This window comes from Chiroxiphia lanceolata, chromosome 2 (genome assembly GCF_009829145.1).
Source record: "Chiroxiphia lanceolata isolate bChiLan1 chromosome 2, bChiLan1.pri, whole genome shotgun sequence".
NCBI classification, from domain to species: Eukaryota; Metazoa; Chordata; class Aves; order Passeriformes; family Pipridae; genus Chiroxiphia; species Chiroxiphia lanceolata.
The window spans coordinates 93,528,298-93,551,499 of record NC_045638.1 but is presented as its reverse complement, the minus strand read 5'-3'; the positions used below and the strand labels follow the sequence as shown (position 1 = coordinate 93,551,499).

Below are 23,202 nucleotides of genomic sequence, written 5' to 3'. Positions count from 1 at the left end.
TCAAGGCCTGCTGTCCACTTCTGAGACCAAGGCACGAGTGACACAAGACCTGACTGTTTCACTGACCATGCAATAAAGTTCTGAGACTCCATCCTGAAAGAAGTCTACATAAGTTTTGCTGTGACAGCCTTATTTTCTGTAGATGCTTTCTGCAAAACAGTAAAGACTTTGCTAAAGCTTATCTGCCACCCTCCAGAAAGAAAACAAAACAAACAAAAAAAACCCCTAAAAATAAACTATCTCAGCCTGAGGAAAATGCTGACTGTAAGTGATGTAAGATAGAGATCAAAATCTGATTAAAAAGTGCAACTGAAAGTAGTATGTATAACACAGTAACAGGCAGTTCTACAGAAATAGATAAGAAGTGCCAGGTAACACTTATTTAAAAAACAAAAAAGGAAAATTTGGCTGTATAGTTATATCTGTGTTTAATAACTTTGCTTCTGAATTTGAACTTTCCAGTAGTATCTTACAAGTCTGCTTCTCCTCATTCTGTATGTTGGTTTTCTGTCTGCTGCCACACTGAGGACTCCTCTTCCTCTTTTATTTTGCATTACACATACAGTCATCAGTCGCTTTTGCCAGGTTATTCCGAGCCTGTTAGCAGTTTTCTAACCCATCGCTGTTTTGCTATTCACAACATCTTTTTTGGATTTTGATTACAGTATTCCAAGAAGACTGAGGAGGTTAACTGGCTCTCCTGTTTTCAATTTTATTACTACAGTCAGAGAATCACAAGCCAAGAGACAGGTCAATCAAATCTGTTTGGGGGCAATTAAGATTTGCTTGGTTTTAGTACTCAGAAGGAACAGTTCTCAGATGTATTGCAGGAAACCCTTTTCCTGTTTGTCTCTGAGCTTCTGCCCATGATCAGAGTTCTGGGCACTGGGTTACTTCAGACCAGAGAACATATCTTGTTCCTGCAATCAGAGCTCTTCCTTTATACAATTCTCCTTATCGCATTCCTTGCTCTCTTTCTGGAGCCAAACAAAGTATCCCATTGTTGGTGGGTAAGAAATAATAATTCAAGAGAAATCATCTGATTTCATGTTTGTGCTACTACATGCTCTGGAACTGGGAGAAGGCGTTGAAGTTCTCAGCCCAAGAGGGAACAGAGTCTGAAATGTGTCCTGGTGTCAGCATAGCTGGAATGACTATTCTGTGTGGAAAGACAGAGATATTCCATTTAGCTGATTTTCTTTAGCTCTCCACCAGTTCACCTCTAGAGCCTATCACCCAAAGCCAAAGCCGATGAATACTAAAGGCATTTGTCCTGTGCTGTCTACAGCCCTCCTTATTCCAGGTCTGTGTGGGATTGCTCAGGCTGGCAGTGCTCTCTAGCCCTGTTCAGGGCGTCCATAGTAGGTACTGTTTACTGAAGACACTGCGCTCTACAGGGGAGGTGTCTGAGTAAAGTGGGTACAAGCAAGGCAAGGATGGGGCAGCGGAAAGACGTGTCCTCCCATTCTGGCAGGCTCTGCTGCTGTAACCAAACTCAGCAAGAGGGTCTACATATACGTCAAGCATGTATGCTTATGAGTTTCCCTTTCCAAACTTACCTCCAGGCCCAGCAGAGTGTCCGATTGTTTCAGAGGCATTATATCGACAGCAGATACAGGGGAAGCAGAAGCATCCAGTGACAGGCTGGAAAGGAGTATGACACTGACTCTGCATTCAGGCTCACCAGTTGCAAGTTAGTCTCCCTTGTAATGCTGAAATCTGTAGCAGAAGAGTAGTGAGAGGCTACCAGAATGGGAACACAGCAGGGAAGGAAGAACGAGTGTGTATATTTATTCCTTCCTATTTCTCTGAATAATGATAAAGATAGACCCTGCCTCTTGTACTGGAGACTCATTGCAATGAAGCCTTCACTGTAGAAGAGCTATGACCCTTCTCATGTAGAACAGAAGATACTCAGGCTCTTTGGAAAATTTGATTTTCTGTGAATGAAGTGGCCTCTTAAATAAAGGGATGGGGCTGGAGTCAGAGAGATTGTCATTAATAACAGGTAAAGGGGCCTGCTGGTTTGGTACAGAAGCAGGATCTAAGCTGAACTGGCCAAAGAAAGTGCCAAAAGTTGTGGGTTTTGGTTGGTTTGGTTAACATTCAAAGGAATAGATTCTTTTGAAGTTTGTCTCTTCTGGTTCCCTGGCAGTTCTGTCCCCGTGCCAAGAGAGCAATCATTACCATGAAAAACATAAGAAATAGCAGGACCAAACACAGACCCTTTGCTTCATGCCAGGGGCAGAGAGAGAGAGAGAGAGAGAGAGAGAGAGAGGGGTGCTTGGATTAGCCATGCTTTCAGTCCCTTCCTTGACTGACACAGGTGCTGCAGGAACCTCCCAGTTCACAGAGGCACTGTTTAAACTCTCTTCTCCACACTTGTGGTCCCCGGATGGTGTTAAACTCTACCTGTCACTTTGATGCTGCCTGTAGCCTTGGCAATGTTGTTTTCAATCACACAGGTGTAGGTGGCATTAGCAGTAATGTTATGGAGAAAAGAAACCACTTTCAGAGTGATGTTTTCAGCGTTCAGCTCGTAGCTGGTGTTGGCAGTGTGAGGGAGGTGCTCCCCGGCACCGTTGTCGACTGTCCAGTGCACAGTGGGTCGAGGGAACCAGCGCAGTGCTTCACACTGCAACGTGTCCCCACTGCTGCTGTTCACTACGAGCACCTCGGGGATGCTGAAGGCTTTGGGAAGGAAAACAGGGAGAGAGTCAGCACAAGGCAAGTGTGTAGGAACTGGGCATGAGGTACCCAACTGTGTCTGCCAGTCCCAGGGATAGCCCTTTCTTCACTGTCTGGGAGGTGCTTCACATAACAATAGGGCAGAACAAATGCTTTTGGTAAAAAATGGGAGACACTGAAATGACACTGGGCAAATGTTCCTGTGACATCAATTCTTGTTACTGTCTTTCTGTGCCAAGATGGGCTCCCTGTGACTGATAAGGGGAAGGGGCTCTGCTGGGCCAAAGGAGGAGACTGGACCTGCAGAAAAGCAGCCTGTCTCATTCAAGAGCTCTGCTGGTTACTACTATCCTGCTGTGGCTGGCGTTAAACATAGAGGACACCCCTCACACTGCTGGTACACCTCACCTCACCAAGTAAGCAGTCACCCATCCTAAAACTGCGTTTCCTTGACTTGGAGAGGCCTGAGAGTTTTTCCTGTCCCAGTTTGAGCTGTGGGGCAGCAATGCTGGTCACAGTAATGAGAGGGAGAGTGCAAAGACTCCAGACTGCAGGAGACCCTGAAGTGGTTCATCCATCAGTCTCCAGCATGAGGTGAGCCTTTGGGAGGTGACTTGTTACTGCAGCCAAATTCATCTCACTAGAAGACTCTGAAGACCTGGTGGTTCCCAGATCTCATCTGAAGGACTGCCTCTTCAATATTTGGAGAGCCATGAAGACTTTTTTCATCCTTTTTAACAACTCCCTTGGTTACTTAGAAACCTCCCCTGGAAGGTCATGGACTCACTGTACTGTGCCAACCCTGAATTCAAGAGGTATGCTGGGACCTCAGACATGCCAGCAAAACCGTCAGAGAAACACTAAGAACACCTACCTGTGCAGGCTCATGTTATCCCCACTGTATAGTCAGTGTAACTTAAAACAAGGTCGTCAGGAAGGCCCAGAGGTGACAGAAATAGGTGGAACTCTGAGAAGTTCAGTGGGAGTGTACTGCTTTGTGCCAGCAGTGAATATGATGGCCAAGCCCAGAGAGTACAGAAGAATTAAGCACCCATTAGTGAAAACTCATTTGTACCCGTGTGAGCTTTGAGGTTGACTCATAACAAGGTGAACAATTAACTCTGCAAATATGTAATACTTCACATAACTATGGTATGGGAAGTTTGTTGCTTTGATAGTAATTTTTAAAAACTGAATACTTTGGAAAAACAAAGAAAAATATATTAAATAGGCTACAATTTTTACTATACAGCACTTCTCTTGGCTGGAGATATATCTTAATTCTAGAGAGGAAAAGCTACCATGTTATCTTCAACAAGTATAAAATCTGGATCTTTATAAGATCAATTAGCTACTGCCATTTTTAGGGGCTATTTGTAGTTAGTTACAGAGCTGGTAGACTACGTGTGATTAATAGAAGAAAAAAGCATTAAACTAATAATCTTTTCTGGAATGAGGATGTCAAAAGACTGGGTAAGGCCATAAACACCTCTGTAAAATTAAGAAAAAGTACCCTGTTCCTACTCAGGGGTGCAGGGCCTGCTGGTGGCTGCTGGAGTAGCGGTGCTGTTCACAGAGCCTCCAGCATCACTATAACCACAGGTAGGTCCAACCAGGCCGCATTACAGCATGTGTTTTGCAGCAGGATTTTCTTCCTTGCACCCCTCACCTCCTGTCCTGTACTGCAGCACTGCTGCCCCGCTCCCTCTGGCTGTGGTGACAGAGCACTGGTAGGTGCCAGCATCGGAGAGCTGCACATCCCTCAGCTCCAGGGAAGCATTGCCGCCCATCACCTGGTCCGCAAACAGTGCCGTGCGGCCCTGAAACAACGGATTTTGCTCTTGCAGGTGGTCCTTCCCACCCTTGAACTCGTGAACCAGCCCAGCTACTCCTGCCTTGACCCACTGGATCACTATGCTGCCCATCCGGATGTCGGGCTCGAAAGTGCAGTCCAGAATGCTGCGCTGGCCGATGTTCCCTGGAGATGTCAGCGCCATCACGCTGACGGAGTGTTTTCCTTCAAGGAGAAAGCAAAGGGTTATGAAAAGGTGAGGCAGGGAGTGTGAAGAAAGACCAAACTGCCCTGCAGCTGTCAGGAACCAATCCCGAGGTTGGACAGGCACTGACACATGGCAAGGACACCAGCAGCAGCTACCAGTGCTGCTAGCAGAGGCTGCTCTTTCCCCCCTAGTGGAATCCAAGCAATTTTCTTTCATTTAAGAAAAAGTCAGCATTGTTCCTCAAGTCAAACCTTAAGATGCAATCTTGAGAATTAACTCTACGGAGCCAGGTCGTCTTTCCCATGCATCCCTTCCCTATCATCCTCACTCAGCACACTCCAAGGAGGCTGCAGTTTGGCCAACACCGAAACAACATATTTTTGTTATCTCTGAGGGAGCTGGGAAATGTGCATCTCCTCCTACCTGGGAGAAAGAACACAATATGTGCAGCACTTTCTCTGTGTGTTTGGTTAGGGCCCCAAGCCCAAGGATATTTCAGCTAATGTACCACTACACCTCCAGCAGCACAGGTTGCACTACATTTATCTAGCCTTTGTTAAAATGTCATAGATGGTACTTCCACACACAGCCACAGCCCATGCACAGGATGGACACATGGATGCAGAGGCAGGGCAGAAGTTCATCGCCCCACCAGTAACAGCAAGAAATCTGAGCAGTCACATACCTGAGACACCAAAACCAATGATCAGGGCAATCACCGCCGCCAGGATGATAATGACTGTAGTCATGCTATTTGGGGAAAAAGGAAAGGACAGCATTACTGCACAGCCAAGACCTAGAGCCAGGTGGACAGAGAAGCACGGGACCACAGTAGTGATGAACGTTCAGGTGAGCACTTGGCATCAAGGTGGGGGGATCATGTGGTGGGAAGAGCCCCAGGCTTTGCCTTAGAGCAGCCAGCTGGTCCCAATGGAGGATGCTCCACTCTGCATCCCCTGGTGCATAAGACAGGCAGTTCCCACTGGTACTTGCAGGGGAAGAGTGAATCAGGGAGGTGAGCAGAGCAGACAGGTTACTGACCCCAGGAGACACCAGGTACAAGCCAGGGAGTGGGCAGAGGGGGCTGGAAATGGGAACAGTTTTTTGAGCTGGTCAGATTTGAGATGCTTCATGTGCTCATGGATAATGGGCTGTTAAATGAGAGACTGAAGAAGAGAGGACCACTTGCCAAGTCACATGGGCAGAGCGGCCCTGCCAGACATGAAAGGCAGCAAATCATGGTGTAGCACAGTTTGAGCCTTGCCAAGAGCAACCCATCCAGCACAGCTCCAGCTTAGACAGACTGATCAGCATGGCCAGGTGCAGGCTCCCACTGCAGCCAGTGGAGCTGTCACATGTGGTCATGGGTACATTTTCATGTGGACTGGAGGGTTGTGGCAGCAACCTCAGCTCCCCACCAGAGCAAGCCCTGAAGCAGCTCCCCACAAAACCCACAGGTACATCATGGGACAAGCAGCTCATATGCTCATTCCCAACAGTCTCAGAGACTGCTCACAGAGCAGAAGCCCAGAGAGCTGCAGGAGGTCCTCACAGGGCACTTTACCCATTCCCAAGTCTGAAAGGCACTGGAGGAAGCATTGCAGGAGGCATGGGCACCAACAGTGGCCACTCCACACTACTGTCCAGGGCTGCCAGCCCAGGGCTTGTTTTGCTCCACTGTACACAGAAACTCTTGAGCTGCTGCTTCCTATCTCGTCCCCAGACAGAATCAGGCTGAAAGAGGTCGTGGTCCTTCTGCAAACACAGAAACAGCTGCTCTGCTTCAACAGCATTTGCTGGCTTGCAGCAGACTCTTTCCCAATACATGGAGCAGCCTCCCACAGGAGAGCCCAGCAGTGTTCATACAAGCACAAACTGCTCCCACCATTACTGTGTGCCTGCATCAGTCACTTGCACAATCGAGCCTTATTTGCCTCAGATGCCACGATCATATGGCTGATACGGAGCTCTAGGGAGCTGCACCGTGTGAACAAGCATCTCCTGCAGGGAACAGCAGGGGAGGGAGAAAGGGAATATGGGTTGAAAGAAGGCATGGAAAGAAGGAGAGATGTTGGAGAAGACTTGCTTGCCCTCCCACTGTCTCCCTTCCATTCTCATTTCTAAAACCAGTGGAAAGCTGTCTGAGGAAGCCCTGTCTGCACACACTCAGGGGAAGGGATCAGAAGAATGTATTTCACCACAAGTATGCTCTAATCCACATAAGAGTTCATACAGCTTTATATGTACATTCACATCTGTACCAAGATCTCTCTGCCTAGATGGTATCAGAGATGGGAGATGTCACTTATTTGACTCCCTCCCCATTCTCACCAGTTTTCACTCATGACCAGGGTGGACAGCAGTTCTCCACTTACTGGTGTCCTGGAGCTGCAGTCACAGCTGACACTATTGGGGTAGAAAGCAGTGGGCAGCTGGGCACCCATCAACAGCCACTCCCCTGGGGGTCTGTGGGATGGGGACTTTGACACCACCCTCAGTTCCCAGTGCCACTTCAGCAGCCTGCGGGATGCTGCTCTGTGTATCCTGCCCTCTTTACCATGTTCCTGTTCCTGATCAGCCAAAATTAGAATCAAATTGGAATCAAATTTGACATAAAATTCATTCATTCCCTGCCTGAATGCTGCTGAGCACAGCCTGGGGACAGGGAGAGGCTCACAGCCTTGTTGTGACAGGCAGTCTTAATATTTCAGATCTCTAGCTCTGCTGGGAGTAAGCTTTCCCTCAGGAATGGGCTTAGACGGTAAAAAAAATGGAAGAATAAGAGACTGAAGGTCCCCTGCCTTCCTTCTTATATCAAAGTTTGCTGTGGAAAAGAAACAGCATGGCAGAGATAACCCAAAGGGGTGGAGTTTCCATTCAAATATGCAGCTAATGATTGCAGAACCCAACTTTTTTCAGCACTTTAGTTTTATTTCTTTAGTGCGGTTTTTTTGTTTACTTGGTTGGTTTTGTTTTTTTTTCTGAAATCAGTAGAAATCTCCCCCTGCTTCTCTGAAACTTCCTGGAAAATTCACCCCTCTCTCTGGTCTATTTCTGTATTTCAAGATTAGCCTGAAGAGGCAAGTGTCCCTGAAGAATCCTTCTCCTTCCAGGTACCTGCTGCTGCCTGGCTGTGTGCAGGAGCCAGGGGCAAGCAGAGGAAGTGGCAGAGCTAGAGAATGGTTCTCAGAGCAGCAAGGGGTAGGTGTGCATTTTTTCACACCAATCAGTTATTGCATTTCCCTGACAAAGGGTGACTGAGCTGCCTCTTGAGAATAACAGATGGTTATTGCATGCATTCCAGACACATGAAGAATATGATGCCCAGTGAGTATTTACACTGTGTGACATTGTGTCTACTGGTCACTTCACTACTGTCAGTGAAAAAGTGCACATACCATTACTATTTAGTTTTTCCTTGATGCTTCATGTGAAAAAGCTCATGTCAGAGAGGTCTTCTGTTCACATGTGGACTGTCCTTCTCCCCACTGCTTTTCAGCTCAGGTGCGATGGATAATCATAATAGTTGAAACATTTTTCACACAATAAATGCTATCAGGGCTGTCTCACTCACTTCACTGGAGCCTCCATCTCCATCCAGTCTGGAAAACCCACAGCTGGGATGAAAAGATGCAGCTTGTTGGTGCCTCTGTTCAAGCAGTGAGGTTTGGATGCAAGCTCAGCTCACAATCACTGGAGATTGAAACGAGTTTGCCACTTTACCCATCTGGTGGGAGTTATTTTCAACCAATCAGGAGCTAAGGATATGAGATAGATATTTCTATGACTTTCACCACAATACATCTTTTTCTAACTGTAGTTCATCAGGATTTGGTCAACAGTTCCAAAGGAAACTGGCTCGTTGAAACAAGAGGCACAAATCAGTTTGAATGTCTTCCCAGCTCTTACTCCTGATCCACACTGCAAAGAAATTTGTGGAGGACAGCTTCTTTCTCCCCACAGCATGCTGATGTGATGGCAACATAAGCAACTGTCTGAGGACCAGGAGAAGGAATGGGCTGCTTTCTTCAACCCCAACCTACAACAGCAGGAACACAGCCTTTCTTGAGCCACTGATGCCCTCACATACCACAGCATTCAATCCTGAGGTAGCAAATTCTAGCAAATGCACAGTTTCTAGGACACACATTTTCACTACAGCTGATGACCTGCACATGGGTGTCTGATAGATACATGGACTTGAAGATTGTACAAAAGAAGCTGTACAGGTATTTAAGTGAGTGCAGTATAGTCAAGCTACAAAGAACTGCTGTCTTGAAAGCTCCTGGCAGCAGGGTGATACATCCCAAGAGTCTGAAAAATGCAATTCCCTCCCTCCCCTCTCCCAAAGCAGGTCCAGATAATACCATACCTCCAGAAAATGATCTGGCTTTGGGATGCCATGGTCACGGCATCTATGAAGAGAAGCCAAACACCTGGTGCCTGCTGGTCCCACACTGTTCAGCCAGCCCCTGTCCTTTGCATGATATATTCTCTGAAGCTGTCCTGCTTAAATAATTGAACTCAGCTAAGGAGTGGTGAGCCCAAGCAGTGAACTCTCAGGAATGAGGAAGCAGTGAGCATCTTGACTCGCCCCACCAGGGCAGTCAAAAGCAAGGAGGCCTGGTTAGATACTGGGGCAACTATGAGACCTCGTACACCATGCGTTTAAGAAACATGTCTTAATTTAAGACAAAAAATAGCACAACTCGTAATTTGGTAGCCAGCTAATCCTGGGCCCAGACTGCAGAAGTCTCCCATGTAGATCCACAGCTTACCCATCGCTAGTCATGTCATACCCAGGACTAGCTCAGGTCTCCTCACTAAAATCTCCAATCATGCTCTTGGCACTGGGCAGAGAGGCCCTACCTGCCTTCCTAGTGGCCCTCCTGGCCCCATTCACAATGCACATCTTCCCCTGCCTCTCTGTGCTGGGCTAAGAGGCTCCTCTGGGCTCAGCAGTGCTGTCAGAGCCACACAGATTTGGCAGTCACCCCTCTCCTGACTGCTGTTTAATTCCACTGAACTCCTTCAAGCCAAACTACTTCTCCTCCCTGAGGCCAGCTCCTGCTGCTCTCAGGTCTGTCATTATGGTACATATCAGAGCATGTAAAGGAAAGAAACGGGGCCCTGAAAGACCCTGCAAGTCTTTGCCTCTGAGCTTGGTCTCACCCAAGGCTGGGGGCAAGATAAGTGGCTCTTGGGCATAAGAGGTTGAGAAGGGCAGAAAGAACAGAAAAGGGAAGGCAGCTTACACCCCATGTTCAGTTTCCCAAAAGGGAACCCGTGTATCCTGCCATCTATGTCTGGGCTGTATTCCAAGGAAGATGGTAAAAGGGGGGATTTTTGACAGTCTGTAGCTATTTCTAGCAAGTTTGGATGGTTGGTGAGAGTGAACAGCTTTCCTGTGCAAAGCTGAGGATGCCCAGAGGAAGTGGGGGCAGTCCAGCAACTAAAAAAACCCAAACTACTTTCTTTGCAACAGAGGTTAAAGTCAAGACCAGCCAATACTGGTCTGTGATGATAATCTGAAAAAAAAAATCCTCATTTATTTTTCAGTGTTCTACTGATTACTAAACTTCTCACAATTTAGCAGAACAGTACTAGAACCTAAAACAGCTCTAGGCCATAGTGCACATTAAGAAATACCCTGTTGCCCTTGGTGACACCTGATTTATGGCTGTGGTGACACCTGATTTACTGCTGCCTGTGCTGCAGTGCAGACAAGGTGTCCCCTTTCAGCACCAGTTAACCCCAGGTCACAGCCACAGCACACCTCATGCGCAGTCAATGATCATGTTACTTCCAGGCTGAAAAGCACACGACTGCTCTCTGGCACAGGCAGCCCTGGCAGGACCAGGGCAAGTCCCATTCACCAGGGCACCACCACAATAATTTCTCAGCAGCTCTCATGCTGGACCTACTTCTCTTGGTATGCTCACACTGCAAAAAAAAACCCCAAGAGGTGTTCAGGATATTTCCCAAAGAAACCAAGGACCTGTAATCACACGATCCGCCCAGCTCTTACCACTTTTGAATTTATTAGCAAAATCCAACCAAATGTGAAGCAGGATCTGGTCCCACGTGGTCTATGAAAGCTGGTGAACACCTGAGGAAAAGACATATCAGCTGCTTTCGCTGAGGAGAAGGCAACAGCAGGCACAAAGTGTTACCAGCTTTGCTGGGTCCCTGCAGTTGGACACAGTACAGTCCTGCCTCTTGCCAGCATGAAGGAACAGTGTGGGCAGGAAGGACTGAACATGGGTCAGGGCCCAAGATGTTCAGCGGTCTGGAGGAAGCATGGGCCCAAGAATCAGACTGCAGTCACTCTGTCCTTCATGATACAATTTGCTTCTTTCTTCTCAAATAATAATTCTGTCAGAAGGGTTCACCTGAATAAGTTCACACCGTATTTCAGTGTCACTGGATTGCTGCAGGAGCTATCAGTGAAGGAGAAAAAACAGGAGAAGATAGAGTTGTGGCAAGCTGACCAGCAGTCAAGTTTGACAGATCATTCAAGAGTGGTGAAGGCAGCCAGAGCACCGGAAAAGATGAAAGCTGTTCTTGGGATTTGCCCAAAGAACATGTTCAATTTGCCCATTGAACATGTTTTCAGCCTTGTGATCCCACATCTGTAACAATGATGTCAAGAAGCGATTGAGAAGCACCAGAAATAGGAACATTAGTGGTTTGGAAGGAGGAGAGCTTGACACTGCTTTATCAGCTCTATCTGTCCTCAGCCTCACCTGCCCTTGAAGGGAAGCTGGAAGCAGCAGCACTCAGAACAAGCCCTCACCTCTCAAAACAGGGAGGTGGTGAGCCACCCTTGTCTGGAAACATATGAAGTTCTCTACACTGCCTGTGAGCCACTGGCAGGATCTGTCCTGATGTGGCACTCCAGACAGTAAGTGAACCCTTGTGAATCACCTCCTGCAATGGGAAGGTCAAGAAGCCTGTCTGAGCCAGATTCTGCTCTGTTCCTGAGATCTTCTGGGACAAACTTGGTGGCACAGAGCTACAAATGCAGCCATGTCACCAGTGTGGTTTGCCTCTCTGAGAAGGGAGAAATATCCCAGCATGATACTTGACTCTGGAGGCACCCTACATGGAGTATTTTAGGCTGCAGGAATCCTTTCGGGTTTTCCACAGTCTTTTTTTTTGCTCATTTTACTTCCAGCTACACTCTGTTTTCCCTATTGAGTGAGTAAATTCCTCTTCTCTTGACTCCCAAAACCCCTCTTCATGTTCATCCTTTTTTTTTTTTCCACAGATTTTGGAGACAGGCAATTTTATCAACAAGAGCTTTTGTCCTGGAAAAAATATCAATATCTACCAGTGCAGTTCTGTCAGCACTGCATGTATATCTGTCTTGAAAATACCTTTGTTGTCTCAGAGACCAGCTGGTCAGAAGAAAACATAATATAGCCCAACAGTCTGACTAGACCTTCTAATCTACCACCTGCCCCAGGCTATTCACCAACAGAGCATTGGAAGCCCATCTTGGGCTGTTGGTGTCCAATGTCAAACTCCAGCAGATCAGCAGGATGTATTAATTTGCAATGTATTCTGAATTATGAAGACTGAGGGGAATGACTCATTGCCAAACAATGGGAGGACACTCACACCAAAACCCCCCAAAACGACCAAGGTCATTAAATGTCTTTTCTGAACATGATTCATGAAGATATCCTCATGCACAGCCCTGTTTGCCCAAATACACAGTGATAGCCAGTCAATAGTTTATAATATCTGAGACTGACTGAGCTTTCAAGTTTAACAAAAAGAAAAAAAATCAATAGCAGGGCCTGACCCTGGCAGGATTAGTACCCCATGCTGTCCAAAACCTACTCTTCCCATGTCAAATGTAGAGCTGCAGTTCCCTAAAGAGTTTGTATGGTCGTTGGTGTAATTCTCACAAACAGCTTCTTGGAAAATGTCAGCGACAGGGTGTGTAAGGGATACCTAACACAAAGAGAAAACACATTCCTCTGTCTGAGAGGACTAAGATGGTTTCAGACAGAAATTATGTGCCTAGAAGGTAGTGCTGTCCCTATGTGTTCCCTCTCCAGCACAGCATGGAAGCTCTGAGAAAAAGCAACACACATATGGGGGGTGGGGGAAAGAAATAGAAAGACACAGAAAATGAGGCATTTTGGTTTACATCACATTCTGTATGGAGCACCGACTCTGCACATAGCAAGAATAAGAATGAGTTACTGTTTGTTCCCTTACGGGTTAATTCAAACTAAACTTTCACTTTGAAATTTCAGAGTCAGCAACTTGGGAGAATTAAATTGCCTAACTTGGAGATTTAAACTGCCTAACCTTCCCTGATTGTTTGACAGCCCTTTCTGGATGATTAATGGAAAGTTATAAAAAGGATTTGCATAAGGATATCTATCTCCTTTGCTGGGAAGAAGTTCCAAAACTGGCTTTGTAAGAGGATTGACAACAAATAAGAGACTTCTAAGGTTGAGCAAGCAAACAGACAGCACAGGTTTCTGCTATTTACAAGCCAGCTATCATAATCCAGAAAGCAAGAACCACTCCTTGCTGTTGACACTGGAGCAGCATTCCTCTCCCCAAATGATCAAAAGTCAGATCTTTGTCCTCAGATCCCTGGGCAGCATTAGGATCCCCTAGCAACACACACCTACTGGCAAGGTTACCTCCAGGGCAGTAGTGTTCCCAGTCTCAATGACACCATTGTGTTTTGTAAAGGAAGGTATTCAGGGTGTCTGCTTCACCTGGACAAGCAGCCGTCAGCAATCAGGAGGTTAGCAACTGCCCTTCCAATGAAGTTCGTCATCACAGATACCATTTCCCTTCCCCTGTGGAAAATGGGACAAGCTCTCCTTGTAAATAGAGCCTTGCCAAGGCCACACAAGCCAAATCCAGGGGGTTTACTGTATTCCATTTTGTTATGCTGCTCTTGTCCAGTTGCCCCAGTTCAGGACAGACAACTGCAAATTTGCACCTGTTGCTCCTGCTGATGCCCAAACTCCAAGCCAAAGGCCCTACTGATGCCCCCACATCTTCCCCTGGTGACCTGGGTACTCTTCTGGCTCCCACATCACTGCCGGCAGCACTATGTCCTACACCATCTCCATGGAGAACATACAGACCAGGTGGATGATACTCTAATTCCTGTTCTTATCAGTGCCATGAGTTTTTCTTGGACTTTTTTCAGATACATAACTAACCTGCCTTGCTCCTACTTTGCAGGGAGGGTATAACGAGACTACAGGTTACCCAGAGAAAGTACGAGTTGCAAACACAAGAGCAACTCCCAGAAGCATAACTGTGCTATATGCACACATCCAAGTCTGGAATCCAGATGCATATCTAGGGAGGCAGAAGCCATATTCAGGCTGCCAAGCCTTCCCAAGGCATGACCACAAATGCTTTTGAATGTGCCCCAATGAGCAGCTTTGGCCTCATCAAGAAGGACAGCTTAGGCTGTCAATCCTGCAGAATAGGACACATCTTGAACCCCCTGTGAGGTAACTGTTCAGGCTGAGTCTCCCCTTAAAGCATGGCCCCATCGGCCACAAGTCCTCAAGAGTGTAGGCAGCAGTACAATTCCCAGAATTTGCTTCTGTTCGAGCAACAAAATAACTTTGCGTGCACACCTCTGGGTGGAACATAAGGCACAATTTTATTTTCCCTCATCCCCCTTTCTCATCCATGTGTGGTCACATCCACCACAATGTAGTTTTCTGGCAGCGAGGCTATGCAGTGATCACAGGGATCCTCTTGGTTGGTGCTCATGCAGCAGCCAGCAGCAGTGCCCTGGGCTTGCAGGAGCTCACCTGGCTGCTCAGAGCGCCACTGTCCTGAGCAAACTCCTGGATGATGTGTCGCTGGGTGGCCCACCCAGACACTCTGAGCTCTGCTTCACTTGTCCACAGCACGACCAGTGGTGGCAGCCAGGGTGACCTTTGTGTCCATGGCCACAGCCTTGGTACCCACCTGCAAGAGAAAAGGCAGCTCAACCCAAAGTGGGCCAGAAAATACCAGTGTGTTATAGGCTTTGCCCTCAAGACTTCTCTAAAATGGAGAGGCACGTGCTGATGAGAACACAGCATATTCAAGGTCAAAATTGTCAGGGCTCCATAAAGAAAGAAGAACACCCAGAGGGGACTGCCCTGTCCCAATAACTGCGGAAAGCTGAAGATTTCTATCCCCTTCCCTGTTGAATAATCCAATACATGGGCCTCCAGAACCCCGTGCCAGCTGCTAGTAGCTATGGCCAGAGCTAGATACAGGCCAAGTGCAGAAAAAGGAAGAGGTCAGATCTATACTAAAAACATGCAAACCACACAATGACACATGCAGGTTAAGGACTGGGAAGCTGGTTGGGATTAAACAAATAAGGGAGTTGAACTCTTGTCCTAAACAAGGAATGAGGCTTCTCCAGAGTCCAGAACTGCTCACTGTGTGACACAGACCACAACCTCCCAACGTGCCAGCACTGAACAGGAACAGTACAGAAGCAACGCTGCTCAGCCTCACTGAGAAAGGCTGAAAGGCTGAGGTGCCCTGCCCCACCTCCTGCACAGGTCTCTATCTATAGGATGTGCTACAAAGACTTTAGCGTGTCCTGCTGCATTTCTACTGCTGCAGTCACACATGTATGTACAGTTCATCACAGTTTTGGTGCATGTGCAAGGCAGGAGTTGGGCTAGAGTATCGACTCACACCCACATACACTAGGGAGGACCTAGTGCAACAAATCCTCCAGATCCCAGCAGTGTGGGGAAAGCTGAGCACCCACCTGGCATGGTCCCACCACAGGCACAGCGAGCAGCTTTCTGCCCTCCGCTTGAGCAGAACGTGCAGCAGTGGAACACACCTTGGTGCTCACGGAACTTGTGTTTCACCATCACAGTGAATGGAGAGCCCTGCCGTGGACAAGCAAAGAGAGAGACTGCTGTACTGGATGCTACCAGATCTTGTGACTGCATTTTCAAACACCAGCTGGGTGATCCTGTCAGTCACAGACCACCAAGCCCAGTCTTAAACTGCTATACAGTAGAGGTAATCCTTAGAGAGATTTAAAGCAAATACTTAGAAAAGAAAAGAAAAGCAGGTAAAGAAGAAGCAGTGTAAGAGAAACAAGAAATGCTACCTGTACATGTTGCCCTTTCACACAGACGCAGACAGCATACAAGCCTGGCTCCTCAGGGCTGTAGGAAATATAGTAGGTCCCATCACCATTATCACACACTGTTGGCTTGACCGCACTGCAAACAGAGAGAAGTCCAAGAAGTCAGTGACTGGCAGAGAATTGCTCTAAATGTGAACCACAGTTTGGCCTAGATTTGCAGTCAGCTCTTCATTCAGCAGCTGCGGGTCTCAAGCAAGTTTGAAAGGATATATGAGCCACGCTCAAGCACTGAGTGGCTTTTACACACACCTGCTACTGGAAGCTGCAATAACCATACAAAGGAAGTCACACAAAGCTAGCTGTGCTGCAAGGATTTGTAGCACACTGAAAAGGCAGAAGATGACACACAGCACACTTGAAGGTCAGATTATCCCATCAGATAAGAGCCCACAGAAATGGCGTAAAGTCACAGCTTCAGCAAGCAGTTACCTCCAGAAAAACCCACTAAGAAGACAGGATATAACAGGACATGTTTGAATCACTTCAACCACTGTCCCAGCTACATTGACCCCACTCTTCTCTTCAATGCTCAGAGCAGTTCTAGGTCCCTGCTGGTAAACACTCCCTTTTCAAAGTGAAGCTTATTGGCTTTCACAAGGAATCCTTGTGAACAGAGTGACAGGAAGAAAGCATCAGCTTGAGGACTGATTGCCTGCTCCACACAGAGAAGGAAAGAGCTTTCCACAGACAATTATCAGGCAGCTCTGCATAGAGAAAGGTATTCTTGCTAATCCCCACTAATTAGTCTCTCGGGCCCCATGAGATGACAGTTTATAATCTGTATTCCCCACCCCCCACCATTTCACATCAATACAGCTGCCCACATAATTTCCTGCCATGAACTGTGTGGTGATACTTCACACTCTTCTGCAGCTGTTGTGCCTCAAAGCAAAGCCAGCAATGGATGTAGCAACTGCACACACACAAGAGCAAGAAATTGTGTTAATGTGGCCACAGCGACCTCTACCCTGCCAAGTGAAATTCACCCTCATGCACACGCCTTCCTATGTTGTATGTGCACTTAAGGAAGGAAGGTACATTGGAACGATATTCCTGAACAATGATGCTCTATTGATAAGCATCTGGGCAGCCAGCACTGCTTCTGTGTGCCTTGTCAACACTCCCCCATAGCAAGGAGTTTTAGCATCCTGTCCCTTTTTTTTAATCAGGTCATCCTACCAACAGCCTTCCTGGAACAAGTTCCAGCTACTATAAAACAGAATAGATATATTTTGTCATTTTCACTGTGGAAACATGAGCTCAACTGCAGTCTTTCCTGCTTTTGCTAGAAAACCTCCAAACACGTTAAAGTACTCAATGCTTACAACTATGGTAAAAAGGACAAAGTCAACACAGATATTTTCTCCAGACCATGAATTAGGCACTTCCATCAAATGTCAGAGGCTCCTAAGCTTGGTAAACTGTCTGTCTGACTTGGGACAGCCAGCCAGGGTTTGCAATGATTTATGCTTATTAGGTGTTACCAAAAGCAGGATCCCTGGGTGTCTGCTGGTAGGAGTGAAAAGGAGCAACAACTCACTCTGGCAGCATCTTGCAACATCCACTGAGAGCTGAATCCTTTCAGAAGCCCAAATCACTCAAAGACTCAATACATATCTGAGCCAACACTGTCAAGCTCCACTACAACCAGTAGGAAGCATCTGGGAAGAAGAGTAGTGCCTTTTCCTCTACAGATTCTGACCCACATGCTAAAGCACATCCTCTCACCTGCCTGACCAAGGAGGGAGCCAGGGCAAGGAAGAAGAAAGGCAAACCCAGTGACCAGGTAGTTCTTGGGTGAAATACTCACCAGTCTCTCTTGTCCTTGTGGGCGATGGTGACCTGCACAGCCCCTCCTCCTTGCCCCATCTGCTCCCCTGTGGTGTCTTTGCAGAGCAGGGTAAAGCCAGTCCGCTGGTTCTGATGGGCACTGTGGAGACCTGCAAGGCAGAGAAACAGGACCAGAAAGGATTCATATTAGCCATGGCTCCCACCTCCCACCTATTTTGCAGTGTTGCAGCCCCATCAGAACACAAACAGGACTTGGCTTCTGAGGTGTACAGCTCCTCTCACTCACACGGAAAAGTCAATATATGACTGGGTCTCAGGAGAGAGTGGAAGCCATAGGCACTGAGAGATGTTTAGCAGGTTTAGCCCAGAGGTCTGTACGGACCAGAGTGACCCTCTTGCCTGTCACTCTAAGCCCAGTTGGCACCTTCCCAGAAGGTCTCAAGATGCACCATACAACAGGGAGGGAGGAGGAACAGCCCCACTGTGCAGAGTGGAGCCCCAGAGACCCTAACACTTAAAGCTGGGCATGGAAGGGATCAAATGAGCCCTGGGTCTGTCTCATCTGCCCTGCGTGGGCCATTACTGACCAGAGCTGGCTGCACTGTGGGATGGTCTGAACATTATCTGTTTGCTGGCTCTACTCCACATCCTTAGTAAGCAAATATCCATGAAACCATCAATGCCAGTTATTCCCATGGCAATCTCAGCAGAAGCTGTAATGGGAATGAACCTACTCGCTTCGCCACAGAGAGGATCTGCCTGGGCTCATGCTTCAGAACAGCTTGGGCATGTCCTGCTAGTACAGGTGTCATTCCCATCCCCTGAGTGATCTGTGGTCTTTGGCCAAGGGTTGCTCTCCTTGCACCTTAGCCCCATGTTGAGGTCAGTGATGGTGTGGAGGGCAGTTCCAGCACGGTCTGTACATCTGGATGAGAATAACTGTCTGGCTCCAGCCCCAGTATAGCTCCTATGGGCAAGCAATGCAACCTCTGGTAGGGCTCTACCTCTGCCCCTGGATAGCTGGGAGCCAACAGTGCCTTAAGCTGCACACCATGTGTGTACAGAGAGCTGAGAGGTGACTTGAGGGAGCGGTGCACTCCCATTCAGCTGCTGCACAGCACTCCATTACCTTCCCCATGCAGGGTACATCTGGCTGGATCAACCACTTTATTGAGAACGGCCCCAAAAACTGCATAGCCACAACACTGCCCTGCCCTCTCCTGGGCAGAGAACTGGATTCTGTCGTCCACACTGGGGTGGGTGCTGTAAGCAACGCTGTTCAGCTTCATCAGACGGCTTGACACCACCCCTTTGGTGATGAGGATCTCCAGATCGGAGCCGCTCATCAGCAAGTGCTCTGTGAACTCCACACCTGTCCTCATGTCCAGCAACAGCTGCTGCAGCTGAGCCTTCTGCAAGTGCAGCAGGTTTTCCTTCTGCACCTTCAAGTCCTCCAGCTGCTTCAGCAGCCGGTCCCGGTGCTCTTCAATCGCTCGCACATAGCCACTGGCAAACAAGCAGATCTCTGTGGCCACAGCCTCCGCGCGGCTGCGGACGGCACTGCCCATCTTATCAATCTGGCTCAGCACATCCTCCAGGGTGTCCATGTGCTGCTGGGTGCTCTTGAGCAGCTTCCGCAGGGCGTCCCCATGCCTGTGGATGACATTGCTGGTGAAGTCATAGGGGTGCTGACGGTGTCTGCCTAACACGCACTCCTGGCACACCGGCTGGTCACACTGCTCGCAGAACAGCCTTAGCTCCTCTGTGGGATGGGAAGGGCACAAGAGAGGCTTCCCAGCCTGGCTGCAATCCCTGGTGTTCTCCAGCTCCATCACAGCGTGAGAAGCTGTCTTCTTCTGTCTCCTAGAAGGGAGCAACCAAAAATCACTATATGCATCTTGGGTACAAAATGCAAACACAGAGGCCCTTTGCAAACACCATTCTGTACAGGCTGCAAGTCGTAGTACACACTCTTCCCTCCTGCCTCCACTGAAGGACTTGTGCTCTCCTGAGGACAAGGATCCACACAAAAGAGGGCAGCATCTGCAAGCAGCTCCTTAGGGGCTGCTCTCCCTTAGCCTCCCTGACAGCCTGGTGAGCACTGTTTTCAGACACAAGAAACAGAACATCGTGTGTTTCACCATGGCCACACATGGGCCAGTGAAGATGGGCTGTCAGGCTGCTAAAGCCAGCAGCCTCTGGATGGAGCCTGACAGAAGTGGGATAGTCACAATGATTCCCACAGCCTGTTGTGTCAAAGGCAGCTGGAGGGTGGTGAGCACTGCAAAGTGTTATAACCCACACATCCACCATGTCACAAGGCAGCACCAGAATATTTCTATTTTATGCTATTTTGGGCACTAAGAGCTAGTTATTGAGCAGGATATAAAACCCTTCTCTCCTTCCTTGTTTCCTGTACTAGTGACTTGTGGCGGTTGCAGTGGGAGCTCCAGGCCATAAGCAAAGTACTCCAAGGAACAAGCTCTATAGAGTTGCTTTGGCAACCTCATCACAGGGCAGAACACGGCCCTTACGCTACTCCTTTTGCTTGCCACTAATCTCCCTTGGGTCCAGCATATTTTCAAAGCCTTTCTAGCATTACAACCTTCAAATTTACACTTCCCTGATTTCAGCCTAAGATCTCTCTCGCTTATCCCAAGGAGCACAACCATGGCACTCAGATGCACAAAAACCTTCCCTACGCACCAGGAAATAATTTCAAAATGGTTTTCCTCAGCCCTTGTTCTAGTCTGACATCAACTAAATAAAGTGCAAGGCTGTAGATGCTAGTGGGGAGAAAAAATGATAGCAGTAAAAAGTGGATCATGGAGACAAATTTTCTACAGTTTATCCCTTCTGCAGTTATTCCTGTCAGTGCAGCAGGCTGCTATTCAAGGTCTGGGTTTATCACTCTTCAGCAGCTTGCATGAGGCATGAGGCATTAGCTAATCGGAATGGTATGCTGAAAATTACACCCAGCGTGGAAAGGTAACTTGGAGCCTAAGCTATTTTCCCTGCAGGCACCAGTATCTGCAGGGGGGCAGGGCAGAGAGGAATATGTCTCTGTTCTTTCTGGGGTAAGAATTTGCTAATAAAGTAGAAAGGAACAGTAAATGTGGAGAGAATAGACTGAGCTGATTAACCCAGGCTGAGGCTTCCCTGTCTGGTGTTGCTGGGTGTTTTTCTGACCTTGCCTGTCACCTTGCTTCAGAAGGCCATTCAGGCTTCCTATCAGTTTTCTTCTACAGTGCTGCCTGTCCTCTGCCCAGCTTAAAGGCCACTGCAGCCGCCTTCTCTTCGATTCCTAGCTCTGTAGGAGTCACCTCTTCTTCCTACAACAATTCCTACACTACCTAACAGGCAAGCACGTGGGTTGATCATCAGCAGGTACCAATCACAGTAGGCAGGACTTCCACTTACTTTCTTTTTCTTTGTGTAAGGGTGCCTTTACATATAACTGCAGTAAATTGTTCTGGAGGTGGAGGGGGGCAGGCCAGCAGCTTAACTACCCCATTCTCTCTTGGAAGATGTGCCTTCTCCAAAGTGGGACAGCACAACACATAAAGCTCTTGTCCTGCTAAGTACTCTGCCCATACCCACACCTGATGGAGCCCCATCAGTCTCCCTGGAGCCCAGTAATGCTAAACTGAGATGCAAAGGAGCAAGTGGACACCACCATAGGCAAAGGGTGGCCTGATTTTGGACTTAATGGCCAGTGACAGGTCTGATGGGCCTACTCCCAAGAAGTTCAAGAAGACAATGCTCTCAGGCACATGGTGTGATTCCTGGGGCTGCGCTGTGCAAGGCCAGATGAAGGACGACGATCCTCGTGAGCCCCTTCCAACTCCGGATATTCCACAATTCTATGCTAGCATCTTGCCGGTCCCCGCCCGAGTACAGCGCATCCTCCGGGAGGGGGTGGTGGGCAACAACCCGCCGAGGACTGAACGAACTGGGAGACGCCGGTTCGCCGCTCTGGCTCCGCGCGGGCCCCTTCCCACAGCGCCGACCCCCCCCGCCGCTCCCGGTGCCCAGGTGTCCCCGCCGCCCCTCACCTGTGAGCCCGGCAGCAGAAGGGGCATAGGCGGACCCCGCAGGTGAGGCACCGCCCGGCCGCCGCCCCGTCGGCGCAGAGGTCGCAGCCCGCGGCCGCCCCGGCGCGGCTCCCGGCCAGGCAGTCGGGGGTGAGCTGCCCCACGCCCCCGGGCGGCAGCGACACCTCGGCGTCGCACACCGGGCACAGCACGGGGCGGGCGGCGCCCCCCGGCTCCCCCTCCAGCGCCCCGAGCCGCCGCAGGCAGGGGTCGCACAGCGAGTGCAGGCAGGGCAGCAGCCGCGGCGACACCCAGGGCTGGGCGCACTGCGGGCAGCGCGGCCCCGACATGCCGGCAGCCACCGCCGGGCTCCGCCTGGACGCTCCGCCGAGCATCCCGCGGGAACGCCCCCCGCCGCCCCCGACGGGGTCGTGCCCGCAGCGGCACCGCCCGCCCCAGTGAGGGGAGCCGGGGCCGCGGTGCGAGGGGCGGGGGCTGCCGGGGGACTCCGCGCCCGCCCCGGCCGCGGCTCCTCCTGCGGCCGAGGCGGGCGGGAGGGATCCCGTGGCCCGCTTTGTCCTCGTCCTCCTCACCCAGGAGGGCCCTCCTGGCCCGCTGCTCCCCTCCTCTGGCATCGCCAGTATTGTCTCACACTGTTGCGTGGGAAACGGCCCCTTCCCACCCCACCGCGGGTAGATGGTGTGTTTCCACTTCTTCCAGCTCAGAACTTCCAGGTTCACCGCCTGACTGGCCTCTGCAGCCTCTTTGCCCGTCCTGCTGGATGCCCTCAGGCCTTGGTCGTTTTTCTTTGGGATCAATGGTGAGCTTGCCGATCAGCTAAGCAATGTACGTGAAACTTCAGTAGAAACAGTGCAAGGTGGCCAGGCTTCCCCGCAACTGCCCACGGGGACTAGCCGATGTCTGTCTTGATTCACTATGCCTGGGAATTATGAGTACCGTAAAAGGCAGGCTTTGAAATCTGAACGTCAGTGAAGTCCTGCATGAAGCTCCTTGGACTTTGTTATCAACACAATTCTTTATCAGTTGGATTTTTAAGCTCTTCAAATAATGATTTTTTTTTTTTCCTAAAAAGAAGTACTCTTTTTTATAAAACCACGTTGCCTAACACCAACGACATTCCTATAGTGTGCCACATTCACATTCATGACTGAACTTTGTACCAGCCTCTCCATTAGTTTGCCCAGGACCATCAGTATCTTACAGTCTAATATAGTCTTAAGCTGCACCAGGGGAGGTTTAGGTTGGAAATTAAGAAGCATTTCTTCACAGAAGGGGTGATCGGACATTGGAATGGACTGCCTGGGGAGGTGGTGAAATCACTGTCCATGGAGTTGTTTAAGGAAAGACTAGGCGTGGCACTTGGAACCACGGTCTAGTTGACATAGCTGTGTTCAGTCATAGCTTGGACTCAGCGATCTCAGAGGTCTTTTCCAACCTAATGGATTCTGGGGTTCTGTGATTATCTGTCCATCATGGCCTTTTCAAATACCAGCGTGAT

General features: G+C 49.0%; 2 protein-coding genes across 3 annotated transcripts; both read right to left on the bottom strand.

Moving 5' to 3' along the window:
- Nucleotides 1-1,597: 1,597 nt before the first annotated feature.
- Nucleotides 1,598-9,092, bottom strand: VTCN1 (V-set domain containing T cell activation inhibitor 1). 2 transcript variants are annotated; one of them, XM_032679209.1, is made up of 5 exons: nucleotides 9,061-9,092; nucleotides 5,374-5,438; nucleotides 4,358-4,705; nucleotides 2,413-2,691; nucleotides 1,598-1,743 (listed from the first exon to the last, which is right to left on the bottom strand). In XM_032679209.1, exons 1-5 carry the CDS (start codon nucleotides 9,090-9,092, stop codon nucleotides 1,598-1,600), a joined length of 870 nt encoding a protein of 289 aa, XP_032535100.1. The 2 variants fall into 2 exon arrangements, with proteins under 2 accessions (XP_032535100.1, XP_032535101.1); XM_032679210.1 differs by having other exon boundaries at nucleotides 1,598-1,719.
- A 5,240-nt stretch (nucleotides 9,093-14,332) lies between these two features.
- Nucleotides 14,333-22,033, bottom strand: TRIM45 (tripartite motif containing 45). Its single transcript, XM_032679325.1, has 6 exons — nucleotides 21,705-22,033; nucleotides 18,779-19,512; nucleotides 17,669-17,798; nucleotides 15,820-15,934; nucleotides 15,466-15,592; nucleotides 14,333-14,660 (listed from the first exon to the last, which is right to left on the bottom strand). Exons 1-6 carry the CDS (start codon nucleotides 22,031-22,033, stop codon nucleotides 14,509-14,511), a joined length of 1,587 nt encoding a protein of 528 aa, XP_032535216.1. The 3' UTR covers nucleotides 14,333-14,508.
- Nucleotides 22,034-23,202: the final 1,169 nt, after the last annotated feature.